This window comes from Eutrigla gurnardus (assembly GCF_963514095.1).
Source record: "Eutrigla gurnardus genome assembly, chromosome: 8".
In the NCBI taxonomy this organism is placed as follows: domain Eukaryota; kingdom Metazoa; phylum Chordata; class Actinopteri; order Perciformes; family Triglidae; genus Eutrigla; species Eutrigla gurnardus.
In genome coordinates this window covers 14,100,034-14,117,317 of record NC_139922.1, presented here as the reverse complement: position 1 = coordinate 14,117,317, position 17,284 = coordinate 14,100,034, and the positions used below count along the sequence as shown (strand labels likewise).

General features: G+C 41.3%; 2 protein-coding genes across 3 annotated transcripts; one reads left to right on the top strand and one right to left on the bottom strand.

The window, feature by feature from the left end:
* The first annotated feature begins 1,520 nt into the window (after positions 1–1,520).
* lhfpl5b (LHFPL tetraspan subfamily member 5b) lies at positions 1,521–4,447 on the top strand. Its single transcript, XM_084016206.1, has 3 exons — positions 1,521–2,026; positions 3,627–3,866; positions 4,233–4,447. The coding sequence occupies exons 1-3, from the start codon at positions 1,618–1,620 to the stop codon at positions 4,241–4,243; spliced, it is 660 nt and encodes a 219-aa protein (XP_083872332.1). The 5' UTR covers positions 1,521–1,617; the 3' UTR covers positions 4,244–4,447.
* A 23-nt stretch (positions 4,448–4,470) lies between these two features.
* srpk1a (SRSF protein kinase 1a) lies at positions 4,471–17,097 on the bottom strand. Of its 2 annotated transcripts, none has more exons than XM_084016192.1 (16): positions 16,993–17,097; positions 16,243–16,297; positions 12,033–12,160; positions 11,678–11,786; positions 11,433–11,520; positions 11,016–11,103; positions 10,432–10,538; positions 9,889–10,054; positions 9,780–9,805; positions 9,423–9,651; positions 8,919–9,284; positions 8,610–8,710; positions 8,237–8,344; positions 7,984–8,053; positions 6,897–6,989; positions 4,471–5,827 (listed from the first exon to the last, which is right to left on the bottom strand). In XM_084016192.1, the coding sequence occupies exons 1-16, from the start codon at positions 17,003–17,005 to the stop codon at positions 5,643–5,645; spliced, it is 1,932 nt and encodes a 643-aa protein (XP_083872318.1). In that variant the 5' UTR covers positions 17,006–17,097; the 3' UTR covers positions 4,471–5,642. The 2 variants fall into 2 exon arrangements, with proteins under 2 accessions (XP_083872318.1, XP_083872319.1); XM_084016193.1 differs by lacking the exon at positions 6,897–6,989 and adding an exon at positions 6,104–6,196.
* Between the last annotated feature and the right edge of the window lie 187 nt (positions 17,098–17,284).

Here is a 17,284-nt window from a genome sequence, read left to right as displayed (position 1 = left end):
TCTTCATGTTCCCCACCGAGATGATTGCAGCCACGTCTTCTCTTCAAGGCATCTCTGAAGTAACAGCCGGCTTGGATGAAATCTTGATGAGACAGTCGAGGCTGTCACATGTCTCAGGGATTACGCCTCATTAGAACGGCACTCAAGAGCAGCTCCTCCACATTTTTCCTCCACAGACTGACATTGATTAGTCTTTTCATCTCAGCTGTGACGTCTCCTCTCTCTCTCTCTCCCTCTCTCTCTCTCCTTCCAGGCTTTCCCTCTCTGCTACCCCCCACCGGCAGCTGATTGTCCCTCCTGAGCTGCAGGGAGCCGTCAGGGAGCCCGTGGTGGGGATGAATGAATACTTTTCTTTCCACACCCAGCAGAGTGTCACATATAGCTGGCCCTCAGCCTCCTTGTTATGAACCCTGACTGGAGGATGAAGGGTACAGATGGTGGCACGCTCGATCTAGCTGCCCCCTGTCAGCCTGGAGCCAGGGTCATCATCCCTCACTGTGTCACTAAAGCATTTAGTGTTACTAACAAAACACATCAGTATTTAAGAATGACAAATCAGAAAGTGAGGCTGCAGCAAATGAGATGGACTGTTTTTGCCCCAAATTGAACTCTGGTGTCACTTCTCAGCCCACAGAGGTGCAATTTTAATAATCTGTGGGGGGAAAAATCCAGCAGAGACTGAGAGATATATCTCTGCTTTGGTATGAAGCATCACACACCAGCTGGTTTTGACAAACACAAGTGTGCTGTCTGCTGTGTGATTTGATTCTGCCCACATGTGTCAGTTTTTTTTTTTTTTACATCTGTGCAATTTCTAAACTTCCGTAGACTTCACTTTTTCTGTACCCACATCCTCTGCCACAAAATATATAACCCATCCATGTGAGATTTTCTTTTTATTCGTTAGAATAAAATCTTTATCGTGTCCCTCTCGCCAGCAGTGAGTTTCCAGATAAGCAGCACTCCAATAAAAACAAATTCAGCTGGAGCGATATTGAACTTGATAGAAAAGTTTGAATCTGCAAATATATATTTTTTATTATTATTTTCCTGCATTTTTCAGCCATAAACCTCAGCAAAGAGAGAATCCACTAAATAGCATACTATCACATTATGTTTAAACGATTCAAATAAGGACGAGTTTAAATTAAAACAATGATTAAATGCAGTGAAACTGCAATGAGAATGAAAACAATAAACTCTAAACATGATTTACTGTTTTATTTGTCTTTTTTTAGGGAACACACAGATTAGACAAGGGAAGATGTTACATTTAATTGTATAACATAATTGTAGTGTTTCTACACATTATATACATGTTTATTTATTTATTCAAACCTCCTAGTTGTGAATACTGTATGAATATTTCAATGGTGATCTTATTACTTATTCCGTCCATCTCTGACGTGAGAGACGCGTCATTAATTAGAGAGGTGAGGGTGCTGTCCAGGGTGCTGACTCCTGAGCCAGGTCTTCTTATGCGACGCAGCAGCTGAGTGGTCGTGTGTTGTGGCGAGTTTAAAGCCTCGTCGGGACATGAAGGCTGACTTTAAACACTTGCATGTTTACACTTGCAGGGAAGATTAAGGAAACTTGTACTAAGAGAAGCTCGCTAACATGGATCTGCTTCCAGCCCAGGAGGCTGCCAAAATCTACCACACCAACTATGTGAGAAACTCTCGAGCCATCGGCGTCATGTGGGCCGTGTTCACGATCTGCTTCGTCATCATCACCGTGGTGGTCTTCATCCAGCCCTTCTGGATCGGGGACAGCGTCAACACCCCGCAGGCCGGCTACTTCGGCCTCTTCCACTACTGCATCGGCAACGCGCTCACCTCGGAGCTCACCTGCAAGGGCAGCGTGCTGGACTTCAACTCCATCCCCTCGCCGGCCTTCAGGACCGCCATGTTCTTCGTGGGGACCTCCATGCTGCTGATCGTGGGCACCATGGTCTGCTTCAGCCTCTTCTTCTTCTGCAACGCCGGCAACGTCTACAAGATCTGCGCCTGGATGCAGCTGGCCTCAGGTGAGGAGGGAGGGGGTCTCCGTGCTGCTGCATTGCAAAGGTCAATATTGTACTTTTTACTTACGTTTGTTTTACAGGCACAGTTACAAGCTGGCGTTCAGATTAAGATTTCACATTCAAAATACATGATCTATGAGATATATAAGCTTCTGCTCCAGCAGTAATAAGAATATAATGTATAGAATAATACAACACTAAATGTTGCAGTTGGCAAATACATTATTTTTATTTTTTAGGCTGCATTTTGATGACATTTTAGTTTGTAGGACCACAGTGATACTGAAGCTAAATCAATATACTATTGAGTGTGGATAATGATTCTGGATATCATGTGGGATCCAACAACTGTAACAATATCATTTGATTATTGATATTGAGGCATTGTGTCGTTTTTGTGCATTTAAGGTGAAGTTTGAAATGAAATTAGTTGCTTTTCATATTTAGAGTTAAGCTCAAGATCTTGGCAAAGGTCACACAGACTGACACTCTAAGAAGGCAAACTACTCCAACACTTATTCTACTTTATAAAACCTTATTGTTGCTTCAATGTCAACGTCAACAAATACAAGCAAAGAACAGGTTTTTACACCTTTCAAATCCAAAATGAAAGTTCACCAGCTGAATGTCAAAACTCTGAAAAGAAGAAGTGACTCTGAAGGAAGTGTTCCTCTAAACTGTGTGTGAGGTCATAAACTCATCTTTGCACTTCTCTGGTTTCGAGGCGAGGCATGTGTTCGTCCTCGATGTGTTGTTCTTCACACGGGAAGCCAATAAGGGCTCCGGTTTCAGGTCTCCCAACTCCGACACCTCTGATGGTGGATTGGTTACATGTAACAAGATCAGGTGTTGCTGTGTTGTCAACTGATCTAAAGTCACACCTCAAACACACTCGGGGCGAAGAAACGATCAAGTATTATCAGAGGTATCACCAACAAATAGGAGAATCAAAAGTACAAAAATGTCCCCTGTCATTCATATATAGTCCTAAGTTTTAATACGGGTGCAAAAATAAGTAGTATTTAGAAAAGGTATGGTAGTTTTTTCCAATGGTTTGCAACATATAGGGGTCAGACCCCTGCAAAAGCTCCCCAGATAAATCTGAGAGGCCATTAGATAATTAATGTAAAAGAAAAGAGAAAGACCATGATCTATTACATGAATTTCGGGGGAATTTTTTTTTAACTTCCCTAATTTCTGCATTAAAAACATTATAATGTTTCCTCTTTTGGCCTCAAACAGGTATATATAGTAAATCTGTATTGTTACTCCACCACATTACTGAACAGCACATATCTGCATAATAAAAAAACTTTGCACAGGAGCTGTGGCAAAAAGAAACCCAGAGGACACTTTACCCGATGAAGAGCATTTTACTTTTAAGAACTTTCAGAAGAGTACATCATGCAAACAGCCTCACTGAGCATCCCTCGCTGCTGCACCATTAATAAATGAAACCTTCGGCACTTTATGGGGGTACATTGTGCCTTATCCTGCACCGGGGGCTCAGAAGAAACCTCCCTTATAATTATTTAGCAAAGTAAGAGCACCCGAGGGGTAATTATTGCACAGCTCCACCATCAGTGTCCGTCTTCCCCCGCAGCTGCGTTGATGGTGATGGGCTGCATGATCTACCCGGACGGCTGGGACGCTCCGGAGGTGAAGAGGATGTGCGGCCAGAGAACGGATAAGTACAGCCTGGGGAACTGCACAGTGCGCTGGGCCTACATCCTGGCCATTATCAGCATCCTCGACGCCCTCCTCCTGGCACTCCTGTCCTTCACTCTCGGCAACCGGCAGGACAAACTGCTGCCGGATGACTTCGAAGTGGAGGGAGGAGCAGGTAATGAAAACAGATGAAGGTTGTGGGCACGGAGCAGAGCAGGGAGGTAACCGTCTCTGCTCCTGAGCTTGGTTTAGGGGGTCTGAATGCTGGTTGTGGACCTTTTTCATGTCATGGAAAAGCACAGGTGTCTGTTAAGCCATAATGGTGAGACAATTAGCCAGCACCCGTGAAACTGAAGCATCTTTACTTGTAGATTTAAACTATTTTATTATCTGTGCTGTTCCTACTGTGACGTGACCTGAACTTTACGCTTTAATTTTCACTTTGGAGAGAATCTGGCATTTCTAAATACTCCAGTTTCAATGCAACATTTCTTTGTTGATTTTTTGTAGGTCTTGTATCAATTATTTTCATCTTTTACAGCAAACCCCTGATGAACACGGACCTTCTGGACCAGTGTGATATATTTGCGATGAACAAGCATCCTGAAACGTGGTGGTTGCTCACCTGACGAGGTGTAGTGACCTTTGATTAATAGAAATGTAGCAGTCCTTTACCACGTCACAAACCTGGCAAGAACTGCAGTTTTAATCCTGTATTTGATGCCAAACCCCTAATAAACTCAGAAACAAGCTCGACACAGTCGTTTTGTAATTGTATGAACATCTGTTTTTATTGTATGGTGTGTTGCACGGTTTCGTAAATTTACAGTTTACACAAAGTCTACCTTGTTGAATCTGACACGGATGTACATTTTGTTTTTTTAGCTAGGCTCAATAGATATGTAGGTTACTTTGATATGACCAATTTAGGACACCATTACATAACATCATATCTCACCATTTTTATGATAAAAAGAGTGACACTATTGAACAGTTGGCTGTACATACAACTGAGCTTGAAAACATCTTCCATACGCTTTATTAAAACACAGCTACCCAGCTAAATAATTTTAGCTAAGATATAAGATTTGTTAAAAACTGTACATAACTGTAATATTTATAAAGGCAAACTCTTTGGTACAGATATATACAGTTTATTTTCACTTTTTTTCCTTTAAATCGGGCTTCTTAACATGTCGCCTTGTTGAAACCTTTAGAACACAATATTCCTGACTTATAATTGAGAATACCAGACTCCCATGAGAATGAAATATCTCATTTATTGTAAGTAACTAACCACACTACGTACCAGGTGACAACAGATCTGTTATGGCTAAATAATATGACCTAGTCAGCGGATGTCTCATTAAGAAACTCCGTAGAAATGCTGTGAACATTACCAGTCAGTGTAAATGTTAGCCCAGTGTGCAACTTCCTAAGCCTACTTTACAAATACAAAATGTACACCTTACATGTGTAATATATGATAAAATAATTCTTTAAAAAAAACAACACAGCACTAAGGACAATGCACAAGAAAAGAAGTGAAAGCAGATCTTTTTAAAGGGGACAGAATGACCAAGAAAGGCTACATATCCTTAATTTGTTTAGTGCAGGAGTGTAACAAACAAGGATGAGTCACTAGCAGTACAATAACAGGTTGGCTTGGTTTGGAGGGTGAACTGAGCACAGCAGGTTGGAGCCAACATGACCACAAAGTAATATAATCCACTGGATTCCTGATGTCATCACACTGAGAGAAGAACCAACAATTACAAAACAAACGTACACAGAAGCATTAGTTCAAGAACAAGAACAGAAGAAATGCAAAACAATGAAACAAAAAAAAAAGAAATAAATATTCATCTGATATGCCCAAACTGGAAAGTGATCTGTTGCAGTCTCTGGAGATAGTGGGAGGGAGGGGAGGTGCGATGGCTGGAGGTCTCCACTAGAGGGTGAGCCAGGGGTGACGCAAGCACTCTGCGGCTGTGGCTCTCTTCTCTGGGATCAGCTCCAGCATGGGAAGCAGGAAGTCAGTGAAGCACTCGGCTTCTTCACGGGGCCACTCATACTTGTCAACCAGCACTTCCAGCAGGCCCCACGGCTTCAGCTTAGTGATGTGTTTCAAATCACCTGCAGACAAACAGACAGCGCTGCATCAGAGATCAGGAATACATTGCCCATGTGTAAATTAAATAGAGGTTGTATAGTCTCTGAAAACATCTAGATATGACATGCATCGAAAAGTCTTACTTAATTAACTGTCAGTTAATTTCCAAGAGAGTGTTTTTACAGAATTCTAATATGAAAAAACACAAAAGATGTGTGAAACGTGAACTGCCGGGCACGTTCTTAACGTCAGGCAGGTTTACGTCTCTAATCTCGACACAGATGCTTATTTTGTTTTACCTTTCTTGGTGAAAAAATCCTTGGAATATTTGCCAGTCATCATGAGTTTGCGTGGGACACTCCCCAGCAGCTCAATGATCAGCGCTATATGGTCTACACGGCAGACGTTCAGAAGAGGAGAGGGACAAGACAAACAACATATCCGTCACAAGGTGTCCCAGTGACAGGCCCACTCTGGGTGTGTGGGTGGAGGGCTGAGGAGGAGAGGTCAGGCTGACAGCGCACACACAAATGTGGGCCAGATTGTTGCAGCGGTGTGGGTGCAGAGACCTACAGTTAGGAATCAGTGACCAGTGCACTAGATCATTATCGATGATACCTTATCGACACTCTGTCATATTGACATGCAGCAGGGAGGTTTTCCAAGCATAGAGAGCAGGCATCATCTGCCCTGCAGAAGTGCTGTTGATCATGCCTGACAGAGCTGCCATTTGGAGCACAAAGCTTCTCAAACTATTCCAGGTTAGGGATCCCTTATGAATGAGATATCTGTCCAAGACTCTTGCATAATTATCAATTTTATATTCTACAACTTACTTCTACAGGCTTGTAATTAAGAGAAACACTGCAAGGCGACAACCCGATGAAGGAAAAACTCTCACCGTTACAAGGATGAATAGAGTATCAAGTATCCAGTCACAGTTCAAAGTAGCATACATGTATTGGTCTGTACCCATTATTGGCCTGCACACACAAACAACTTTGGTAGATCTGAATGTGCTGATGGGAACCTTCCTCCTCCACCTACCATCCACCTTTCCCAGAGCAAGCCGCACACAGAGAGGTGGCATACCTCTCTTGGTGAAGTATTCCTGTGAGTATTTCCCACTCAGAGCATAGTGACGAGGGATTTTACCCAGCAACTCAATCATGAGAGCGAGATGGTCTGGAAATGAGGCACATCAAAGGAGAGTCAGAGGGTAACCGTTTGGAGAGGTGAATGATGGAAAATGGGGGAGTGGATAGGAAAGAGATGGCAAACAGTCATGTGAAACAATGGATTAGGAACAATGGATGATGACAGCCTCATACAACAAGAAAACACATATGTGAAGTCTATATTAATTATTCTAATCAAGCGCTACAAACATTTGAACAAATATAGGCCATTCACTTTCATATAGTAAAACAGATCATTTTAGATGTAAAGCACTGCCATCAAATACATAATGCACCTTATCAGTTTGTGTACTGTTGGTGATTCACAGCTACGGGGCATGTGCCAATAAACTGAAGGTTAGCACATACCTGACATGCCGCAGCAGAATAAAGTCAGTACAGAAATCTCACGCTTAGCAGCAAAGCCAAATTAACATAAAGAAAGCATAAAGATGAAAACAATGAAACATGGGGTGAGTGAGTGGGAGAGGAGACGAAAAGAAATGAGAGATGGGCCCCGTCTCCAGTGCAGAAAAAGTGTGGTTCAAGGTGTTAGAGAGGAAATAAACACAGGAATGATGTACACATCGTCACATGTTTCACATCTACATTTCTTCTAAATCTGTGATTATTTGAAGTCATTGTAATGAGGTACCTCATTTAAGTGTCAACACTGGAAATTAAGCAACGTGCGCACCAACTTGCTATGCAAACTGCACAACAACTTGAAGTGAAGGTCTCAACATGCCATGCTTGCTATGAAACTCTTATGGAGATGTCTGGAGATTTTTACATCATGGCAATAAAACACTAAGGAGCCGTTTCCACAAAAAACATATTGTGAGCTTTTTCACAGTAGCAATAACTGTTAAAAGCCACCAATGCTAAAAATCTTACCAATGAAGCATAGATTTAAACAAATAATATGAAATATACAATTAAGGATTAATGCTGTGCAGTAATAATTGGAGAAAGAGAAGAAAAGGAAGTCCCAGCAATACCTTCATCCCTGGAATAATCTTCCCCAGAATGTGGTTCAAACAAGTAGTCCCCTGTGGCAAGTTCAAAGGCCTGCGGAGACACAATCATCAGACAAGCAGGAAAAGACACAAGCATGAAGGGATGCATTTACTACCTTTCACCACCTGCTGCACTCTCATAACACTTCACGATACATTGGATGATGACTTTTCTCTGTTTTCGCTTTCTTTTCTTATGATACAGTGTGATAGTTGATTGTCAGTGCAATCTCACCATGCAGGCTGTGCTCCATACATCAGCTGGCGTGCTGTATCCAGCACCAATGAGCACCTCTAAGGACCTGTACTGCCGTGTCTGGATGTCTTCTGTAAAGTGCTTGTGCTGAGAGAGGGAGAAACCAAGAGGGAGAAATAAATCCTAAAAAAAGGATTCCACATGTCGGAGTGACAGGGCTGAGGACAAGGACAACTGTATCCAACTTCATCTACCATTCAATGTCCAAACTTTGTTCAACACAACAAATTAAACAATGGGATGGAGGATTAAAGTACTTCTATTTTGGTAGCTAGATGACATAGCACGTGTCCCTAGCTGGAGGCTTCATCCCTTATCAGGAAATCCCTCAGGTCATTAGCAGGCTACTCACCACCCAGCAGGCATTTCCCAAGTCTGCAATCTTGACCTTGATCTTGTCTGAATTGAGTGGCTCGAGAGGGTTTACCAACAGGGATCCTGCCGTCAGCTTGCCTATATCAGAGCAGAAAGAGAGAGACAAAAACATAAGAATTGACTAAAACCCAATAAAAAGGAGAACTGAACATTCTATTTCAAAGTTCACAAAGGTGAGCATCTATTAAACTTCCAAAGCAGCTCTTCTGGAGCAAACAGCTCCCAAAAACCTCTGGTAGCCTCTAAACCTTGCAGTTAGTAGATGCAGTGATTTTGGCTGACTGACCGTCCGGGCTTCCGGGCTCGTTCTCCCCCTCCTCCTGCAAAATGCATCGCTCCAGCTCTCCCTCCTCCAGCCCAGCAAGAAGGCGTCTCCGAGATAATCCACTGCAGTGAGCACCCCTGCCTTCAGTCTCAGAGTCCAGCTCTTTCAGATCTGCAGAGTCCACGCCGTTGCAGATGATATGAACAGGGGACTCCTCTTGTTGCTCCTCCTGACTGGCACATTTCTCTGCGGACTCTGTGTTGCCATTGTGTTGGTCCTCGTCCCTCCACTGGGACTGCCTCTGGTCCACCTCCACATGGCCATTACAGTTAACCTCCAACAGTCCCTCTGGTCCCACCCTCATGAGATCTGTTATCTCACTGCTCTCTGAAATTATCGGGAAAAGACAGATGCCATTTCTTTTCAAATAACTAGTATCAGAAACTGTATGCCTGTCTCACAAGCTTGATAGAACTTTAACCAACAACAAAGAACCACATTACTGCTGTGATGTTGGCTTCTTACCCTCCATTTCCTTATTTTCTAGCTCCTCCAGAAGAGACACCTGCCTAAGAGGAGCGCAGGCACGTCCCTTTGGAGACTGTGGCTCTTCATCTTCGTCCTCTTCATCCTCTCGTGTCTCTGTGGTCTTTTCCATCTCCTCCAAGTCCAGGATGCACTTTTCCAGCAGTTCCGCCTGACGCTTCTGCTTTTTTTTTAACTTCTTCTTCTTGTTCTTGGACATTTTTACCGTCTGTCACAGGTATAAGAAGCAAAATAGCTCTTATAGATAGTTGCATAGTCATGAGTGTGCTTTAAATGTGTGTTAAAATGTGGAAAGGTGACATTCAATGCAAAAAGTAAGTAATATAAGGGCCATACCTGTTTTGGAGCAGGTGCTGTGCTTACTGAAAAGAGAATGTCAGTTGAGTACAAACTGTTACCAAACTGAGGTCATGAAAGTAAACAGGAACAAGTGTTTGTCTCATACTTGCTGATCCGGAGGGAGGAGGCGCACCAGCCCTCTGCCACTCTGTTGCTTCTGCTGCAAGCTTGCGGACATAAGGCTCGTCAACACTCATCAGGATATTCTCCGGCTTGATGTCTGTGTGGATGATCTGACACTTTGTGTGCAGGTAGTCCAGGCCTTGGAGTACCTGGACAATGAATGGAGAGTCATTCACTCTTTGTAAAAGAGTAACTGTATGTTACAAATGAACTAAAATAAATATATTCATATTTCAATAATATTTCATCTATGTCTCTTTTGGTTTTCCCCACACAGAATACCTTGAATAATCCTGTATAAACATGTGCCTCATAGAAACTCAAATACAATCAAATAAGATAATAATAACATTACTAATGTGGAATAAATTATGATAGATAGATGTTCCATGGCTGGAAAAAAAGGCTCCACCCTGACAGGTTTGCACTGGCTGCAAACCCTGGAGGCTACTTGGCTTCAGTGGAAGCTGCAACTGAAACTTCATTGGGAGTCACCAGCATACAAAAGGTGCGGGTCTAATGTTACCTGTCTTATGATGCTCTTCACACATGGCAGGGGCAGCCCTTGGTAATTGGACTTTATTATCCACTTTAATAAGTGATGCCCCAACACCTCAAACACCATGCAGACATCTGAAGATCACAGAAGTTAAGAAATACCAGTAAAGCCAAATGGAAAACCCATTAGAAGAAAAACAATTCATGAAAATCGATGAGGCCGTGTGATCATTCACCTACATGAAGATCATTAGCATTATGGATATGAAAAAAAAAAATCGGGTCATAGGAGTGCAAACACTACAGTGTTGTTAGGTAGTGTAGCATTACAGCTACGGCTCTCCCTGTGGCATTCAGGGGATCTTACTCAGCCAAAATATTGTGATATGTGGAAGTCTGTTGGGGACTCACAGTGTTAGACTTCGTAAAACTGTCACTTGTTGTTTACTTTGTTACATGCATGCTGCTTTCACAGCTAAATGTGACACATTGTCAAAAGTACTTCCCTAAGAATGAACAGGCTTTTGGCTTCCCAGTAGCATGCACTTTAACAGATCTGAATCTTTAAAAAAAAAAGAAAAAACATTAATAATCTCTGGCTCTAAAGGATACGGGTTCCGTTGATACCGGAGATTTTGAAGTCGTCTACCATCTGGACCACCATCTCCCGTTTGGGATCATTGGGGTCTGAGTTTCTAACCTGGGAACAAAGGAACAGAACAATGCAAGCCAAACAATCAGAATTTACTCTAATAATGCTTACTTACACTTACGTGACTTTTTATCTGTAGTGTGCAATACTACTGAATGTTGTGACAGAGTATTTAAATGTGAAATCACACATTATGTTAAGTCTGTAATAGTTTTCACTGCAAGATGCAAGAAAGATGCTGTTTTGCTTGTGATACGTGTTTTAACATGAACTGTGGTCACCTTGTCTGCATTGATGTTGTGAATACTTGTGTATACTTTCTGTGACTCTCGAATTCAACTCGAAACCTTTCTGCGTCACTCAACCCTTCTACTCACAGATCTGAGGAGTTTGATCTCATCCACTGCCGTCTCCGTGTAGTGCTCTGCACTCTTCACAACCTTCATTGCAACAAACCTCTTCACCCTGCAACCACAAAGCAAGTAACATTCGTAACAGGAAGCAGCATGCAACGTCCTACCATAACAGTCTCAGAACCAGCTGCTACTGAATTTGTATCCAACTTCAGGCCTCAAAAACAAAACGGTGCAGTATCAATATGCAGTTAAGGTTTATTTCGTACTGGATGTCCCAGGCGAGCCACACGGTGGAGAAGTGTCCCCAGCCCAGTTTTCGGATTACATGGTATTTTCCGTTGTAAAGGTCTCCTACTTTCACATGGTGATAGCCACCTAGAAGAGGAGAAAATGCGTGTTGACTAGACAGTTCAGTCAGTCATTGAACATTGTAATTGTCATACAAATATCTTAACTGGCTTATCTTAGTTTAATTAAACCAATAATTTGGTACAGCTCAATTATTGGGGAGGTTGGTTTACTGTAAATCACACAATCGCTTTAATCGAATGTTTAAATCTGGTTATTTACCATCACTGGGTTATAGCATGCAGGTTATATAGTGAATAATAAAGGACTCGCCTTTGCAGTAGTCATTGGGGTCCTCTTGTTCCTCATCATCAGAGCCGAGAATCTCCTCGGGTTCCTCAGGTTCCTGAGGTGAGGCTTCATGCTGGGGTTGCTGTTGAGCTCTGGAATTAACTGTCTGCCTGATGGGCAAACACATGCAAACATACCATCATGGACTTCATTAGGAACAGAGTCCCTGACATAGTCTTTCCTGGGGGAGACAAAAGATCCATACTCCAGCTTTAAGCATTAGTCTTCACAGCATGTTTTACCAATTACCTGCAATTACCTGTCATTTAATTAAATGAGGGATGCACCGATACCAGCATTGGGTCCGATACTGTGTTTATGCACTCCTACTCCTAAAACTACTCCGATACAACCACACCCAATACCACGAAGGCAACGTGACTTTAATCAGTTGAACCCAATAAGCAACAACAACTTGATGCATAAACCCATCATTTATCGCCAGCTACAGTATGTGCCCAAAGCAGACCTAGTAAGTGTCCATCAATGAATCTAGCCATGAAATTATCACCTGGTATAATCTGTCAGGGTTTCCGCCAGCAATCCCAACGTAATGCTAGAACGTGTGTGTGACAGCGAGTATGAAGTCAGCAGTAACAAGCTGACCGTCTTATTTCGCTTTTTTTTTTTTTATTTGAACTGTTTAACTGACTGCATGGTTAGACAGTTTATTATTAACATCCCTACTGCAAACTATGCCTTGTTTGTATCAGGGAAACACAATGTTGAATGTTAAAACGTCAGTAACAGTATTGTCTTGTATTTTTAATTTGTTACAGAGTGAGGACTATCTGATGAAAACAAAACATGTTTTCAAAGTTATTCTTAGAGCTGCAATGGAATTATTGAGTACTTATATTGGAACTCGGTAACAGCAAGTACTGAAATGTAAGTACTTGCAGTTGGTCTGAAAAAAAAAAAGTTGTTGTTGCATCCCTAATTATATAAACCAACTTAGCAAATGTTTAACAAGGGTAAATGTTCTGCATCTTTAACAGAGTTTGTTAGCAGTTCACTCTTATTAGCCTCCACCCCGTGTGTTAAATCACACCCAAATCCTTCTTAATGCATTGCAGGTAACTGTTCCCAGAGCAAAACAATAGAGCAGCAGCAGGCATTATTCTCACAGGACAGCAGTACTGGCCAGACACCAGACCTTTAAACCTCTGACAGGTTGTTAATTTGAATCATGTCACATGGAAATTATGTTGTGGGCTTTGGGGTATCTGCTTTTAAGTATTTGACAGTTTGACAGTATATGTCCTGGTTTAAGCAATTTAATTGACTTTATTTAAATGAATGTTAAACACCATAAGGAATTATCTACATTTTGAAAGATTGAAGAACTTCAACAGCAGCTCCGAGATAAGAGTTGAACCCAATTTTAACTGATCTTTATCTGCTGGAAACAAAGTAGCTTATTCACAAACAAATACACAAGAGCTTGGAAACTGGTAGAAGCTGGAAGCAAGCAAAGGCAGCTCAAGTTATAAAAATTGCTGCTAATGATTGAAAATTGCATTTAAACTTTTATAAATTGTTCATGCTGGAAATGAAGAGACACTGTCAAGATCGTATCAAACCTGCTAAATAGATCCACAACGTTCCTCCTTCCACAGATATACACACAAAATAAAGGAGACATTGAAAGAACTCTGTCTTTTAGGCTATCTTTCCATGCTATGCAAATATTGCCTCGTCAATAACAAACTAATTAAGAATGGCTTTACTTGGGCACCGGATCGCTCACTCGGTAGAGTTGGCACCCCATGTTCCGAGGATAAATCAGACTTTTGCTGCAAGTCCTGCCCCTCCCTCTCCCCAATAATAAAGAAAAATTATACTAAATGTGTAGCTATTTTAGCTTAAGCTTGCACTGTGCCTTCAGTATTTGCCCCGTTTCGGTAATCCAACAAATTACTTGGATCAGGGTAAAAAAAACTGCAGCTGCATTAAAAAAGAAATAATGTATGATATTATAATGACATCATTAAGAAAGAGATAAGCTACAAACCTCATAATAACTCAATTATTTTGTCATTATGTTGGGTTGCCAGTGGAAGAGACAAAGTTCATCTAGAGCATATCAATGAAGACTGAACCAAATATAAGATATTTAGAAAAAAAATTAACACCTAAATCCTAAAAAACAATGGGCAGGTAAGTGTTTATCCACAATTAATGTTTGGCATGTAGCACATAAAGAAATGGAATGAACTATGAAATCTGTGCATATTAAATAATTTGATTATATTTAAAGTGTAGTTACTGGTGTTTTGACCATATTTGCAGCTAACAATTTATCGATAAAGTCATCACTGAATGAAACGATGGCCTAGGGTAAGTGTATATATTCAAAATATAGGGATAAAATAAAATATAAATAATAAATAAAGGTATATAAGTGGAATGTAACTCAGATTTTAGTGAGATTAACCTGTCATTAGAGGTTTTATAAATGTAATCATACAAACTACAGAGAATATAAAATATAGCAATTGTGGTCTTTTAATCCAAATTTGAGCATTTTTTACAGCTAATGTGTAGGGAGATCTTTAATCACAGAACAACATTCAGTTGTTCTATATAGCAATAAAAAATAACAATCACATTGGCATTTTAGCACTGTGTATTTCTGTATAACATCCTATAATCTGTGTTTATTAACGGCTCCGTTTCTAAGATTAACTTGAAAGCCAAACAGTCTGATATTACTTCCTCCACGGAGCAGATTAAGGCTGCTCATCACCACGGGAGTCAAGATTCCTGAGATCACATTCAAATGAATTCCTAAACAGGTATGTACGGTCTCACAAATGAGCTGCTGATTCACACATAATCTGCACCCTACTTATTCATGCCTGATATGGTTATTTGAAGCAGAGAGGTCGCAAGGCACATTTGTGCAGCAACGACAGAACAAACAGCTTCAATTAATTACAGAATTATTTTATCTTCATTGTGACTTTTTAATGACGTCGTTTACAGTGTTACTCTTGCATTACTGCATTTCTTGTAATTAACATATTTGCAGGAAGAAATCAAAATGTGGTAAATCTTCTCAATGCTGATACTCAATCACAGTTCTTTTACCGACTGTCGCAGAATGAAGACAGGGAGGAACCAAACGAAGATCATTACTTAAATGTGGAGCCAGACACACCTCCAATTACTCACATTTTCATGAAAAGAAAATACTTGGCTGCTCCAATTTTAGATGGATGCTCCTTTTTTTTTGCTAGTGCTCACCACTTTGGGTAAAAGGACAACGATGTGTCCAATATTCAAGTTGTTCTGATGTACGTTTTCCCTGGGACGCTCAAATAAACCTGATATTCGACAGCTGATTCAGACCTTTAGCTCCTACAGTCTGGTTTACCAAAAGTGTTACTGCTCCTCTATAGATATGGTGCTCATAACCTGCGCTGTGTTAGGGTTTTAAGTTATACTGAAGTTATTAGTATCATATGATTCTTCTGCCTGATGGACATGTCTGCTTAAGCAATGAAAATAATGCTGTCAGGAGGTGTGTATCTGCATTACTGCTGTTTTCAGTGAAACAGCATGCTTCGGTGGGCTGATGTGGGATTCTTCATTCTCTGGTTTTAAATATAGCACAAGCTGTTATGTAACACTCCCTTGGCTGCCACTGATGGCATGATTAGTAAATTGTTAGATGCACCAAAACTCAGCAGAGATCAATGCTTGATTGGTATATTTTGATCTCTGAATGTTGCATTATCTTAATAGAATCATTCATAAAAATAAAAAATAAATATATATATATATATAGTAGGCCCTTGACTTCGGGTGGTTTATTTCAGGCACTGCATACTGCACCGTCTATACACATAACTTACAACTTCCTACAAAGTAACTGTCAAAATGAATAATGCCAATGCCCTTACTTGAACCCCAAGCAAAATGCAGAGCTACCTCATGGAACATCATGATTATTTTGAGATATGTTAATAAGTCTTGCACTTCTTCACCTTTGGAACGTGCACAGACCAAAATAAAAGAGGGAGCATGCAGTCAAGGACCATCATTTGTCGCATTTAAACGTCTGGACCATGTAGCACGTGTCAATCCGTCACAAACAACCGTACAATGAGAAAATGCATGCATATATATATATATATATATATATATATATATATATATATATATATATATATATTAGAGAACTCACTTTTTGCTGGTCTTCTTTGCTTTCCCCCTCTTCTTCCTCGCCTGGAGTGCGAGAACTGTCAAAAAATAAAACAATGACCAATCATCTTGCTATTGTGTGGTAGCCGTTTGTTGTCTACTTGACAAAAAAAAAAAGGATGAAACTGTCTGATGCAAAGGGTACCACTGCCTCACCCTGCACCTAATACACGCCGTCATTATGCGCTGCACCGTGTATTAACTGAAACGACCAACATCTAAATCACAATTTGCGTTGTGTGTGAGTGAGTGAACGAGTGAGTGAGTGAGTGAGTGAGTGTGTGTCTGTCTGTCTGACAGTCACCCGGTTTGATATTGGCAGCCGTCTAACGTTAAGTTAGCTACATCACTAAGCTACCAGCCTATGCACTTCTAAAAGACTAACGGCTGTGTGACATTAAGGCATTTAACTCCGGCGGCTAACGTTCGCTGGCCGGTTTACACAACAATGGCTGGTTGCTGACGTTGGCATTTTAGGTTTTGTGTAAAAGCGAAACGCAGTCGCATAATCCTGACATGTCCCAGTGAAGCTAAAGCTAACGCGTAGAGAGCTAACGTAGCTTGATCCAGCTCAACAGTGCGTGACAGACGTTCAATTAAACCCCCTGAACGTATTGCAGCCCAGCTGAACTTTACATTTGTGACTACAGAGGAACGTCAGCTGCAGCGTCGACACACACACGCTTCACAAGATATCCCACACAGTGTACAGCGTGTCGGTGTAAAGATTTACCTTTTCTCTCCATGTCGACTGGATTCGTAGCTTAGCCGTTAGCTACACCGCCAGTGATCGAATGTTCCACGCATGCGCACTGGTTCGTTTTGCTCAAAGGGGGGAGCTTCCCCGGTGACGCTTCCACCTGAGCGGCAAACCATATTTTCATGATTACCAATCTGACGCTGCGGGGCAACACACACATCACAACGTGTTGTATCGCAGACAAGATGGCATCGGAAGTGGTGTGCACAGGAATGGGAATAGGGAGAAACTAATTCTATAAAAGCACCGTAGGGTCATGCTTATA

Bases quoted from the DNA above. Each gene is read 5' to 3' on its own strand.
- srpk1a (XM_084016192.1), bottom strand. The intron at 10,539-11,015 runs GTATCCTTTAGA...TGTGATCTTCAG, and splicing joins CTCCGGTATCAACGGAACCC to ATGTCTGCATGGTGTTTGAG. The intron at 8,711-8,918 runs GTCAGTCAGCCA...GCTCTGATATAG, and splicing joins CGAGCCCGGAAGCCCGGACG to GCAAGCTGACGGCAGGATCC.
- lhfpl5b (XM_084016206.1), top strand. From the start codon at position 1,618: ATGGATCTGCTTCCAGCCCAGGAGGCTGCCAAAATCTACCACACCAAC. The intron at 2,027-3,626 runs GTGAGGAGGGAG...CTTCCCCCGCAG, and splicing joins CTGGATGCAGCTGGCCTCAG to CTGCGTTGATGGTGATGGGC.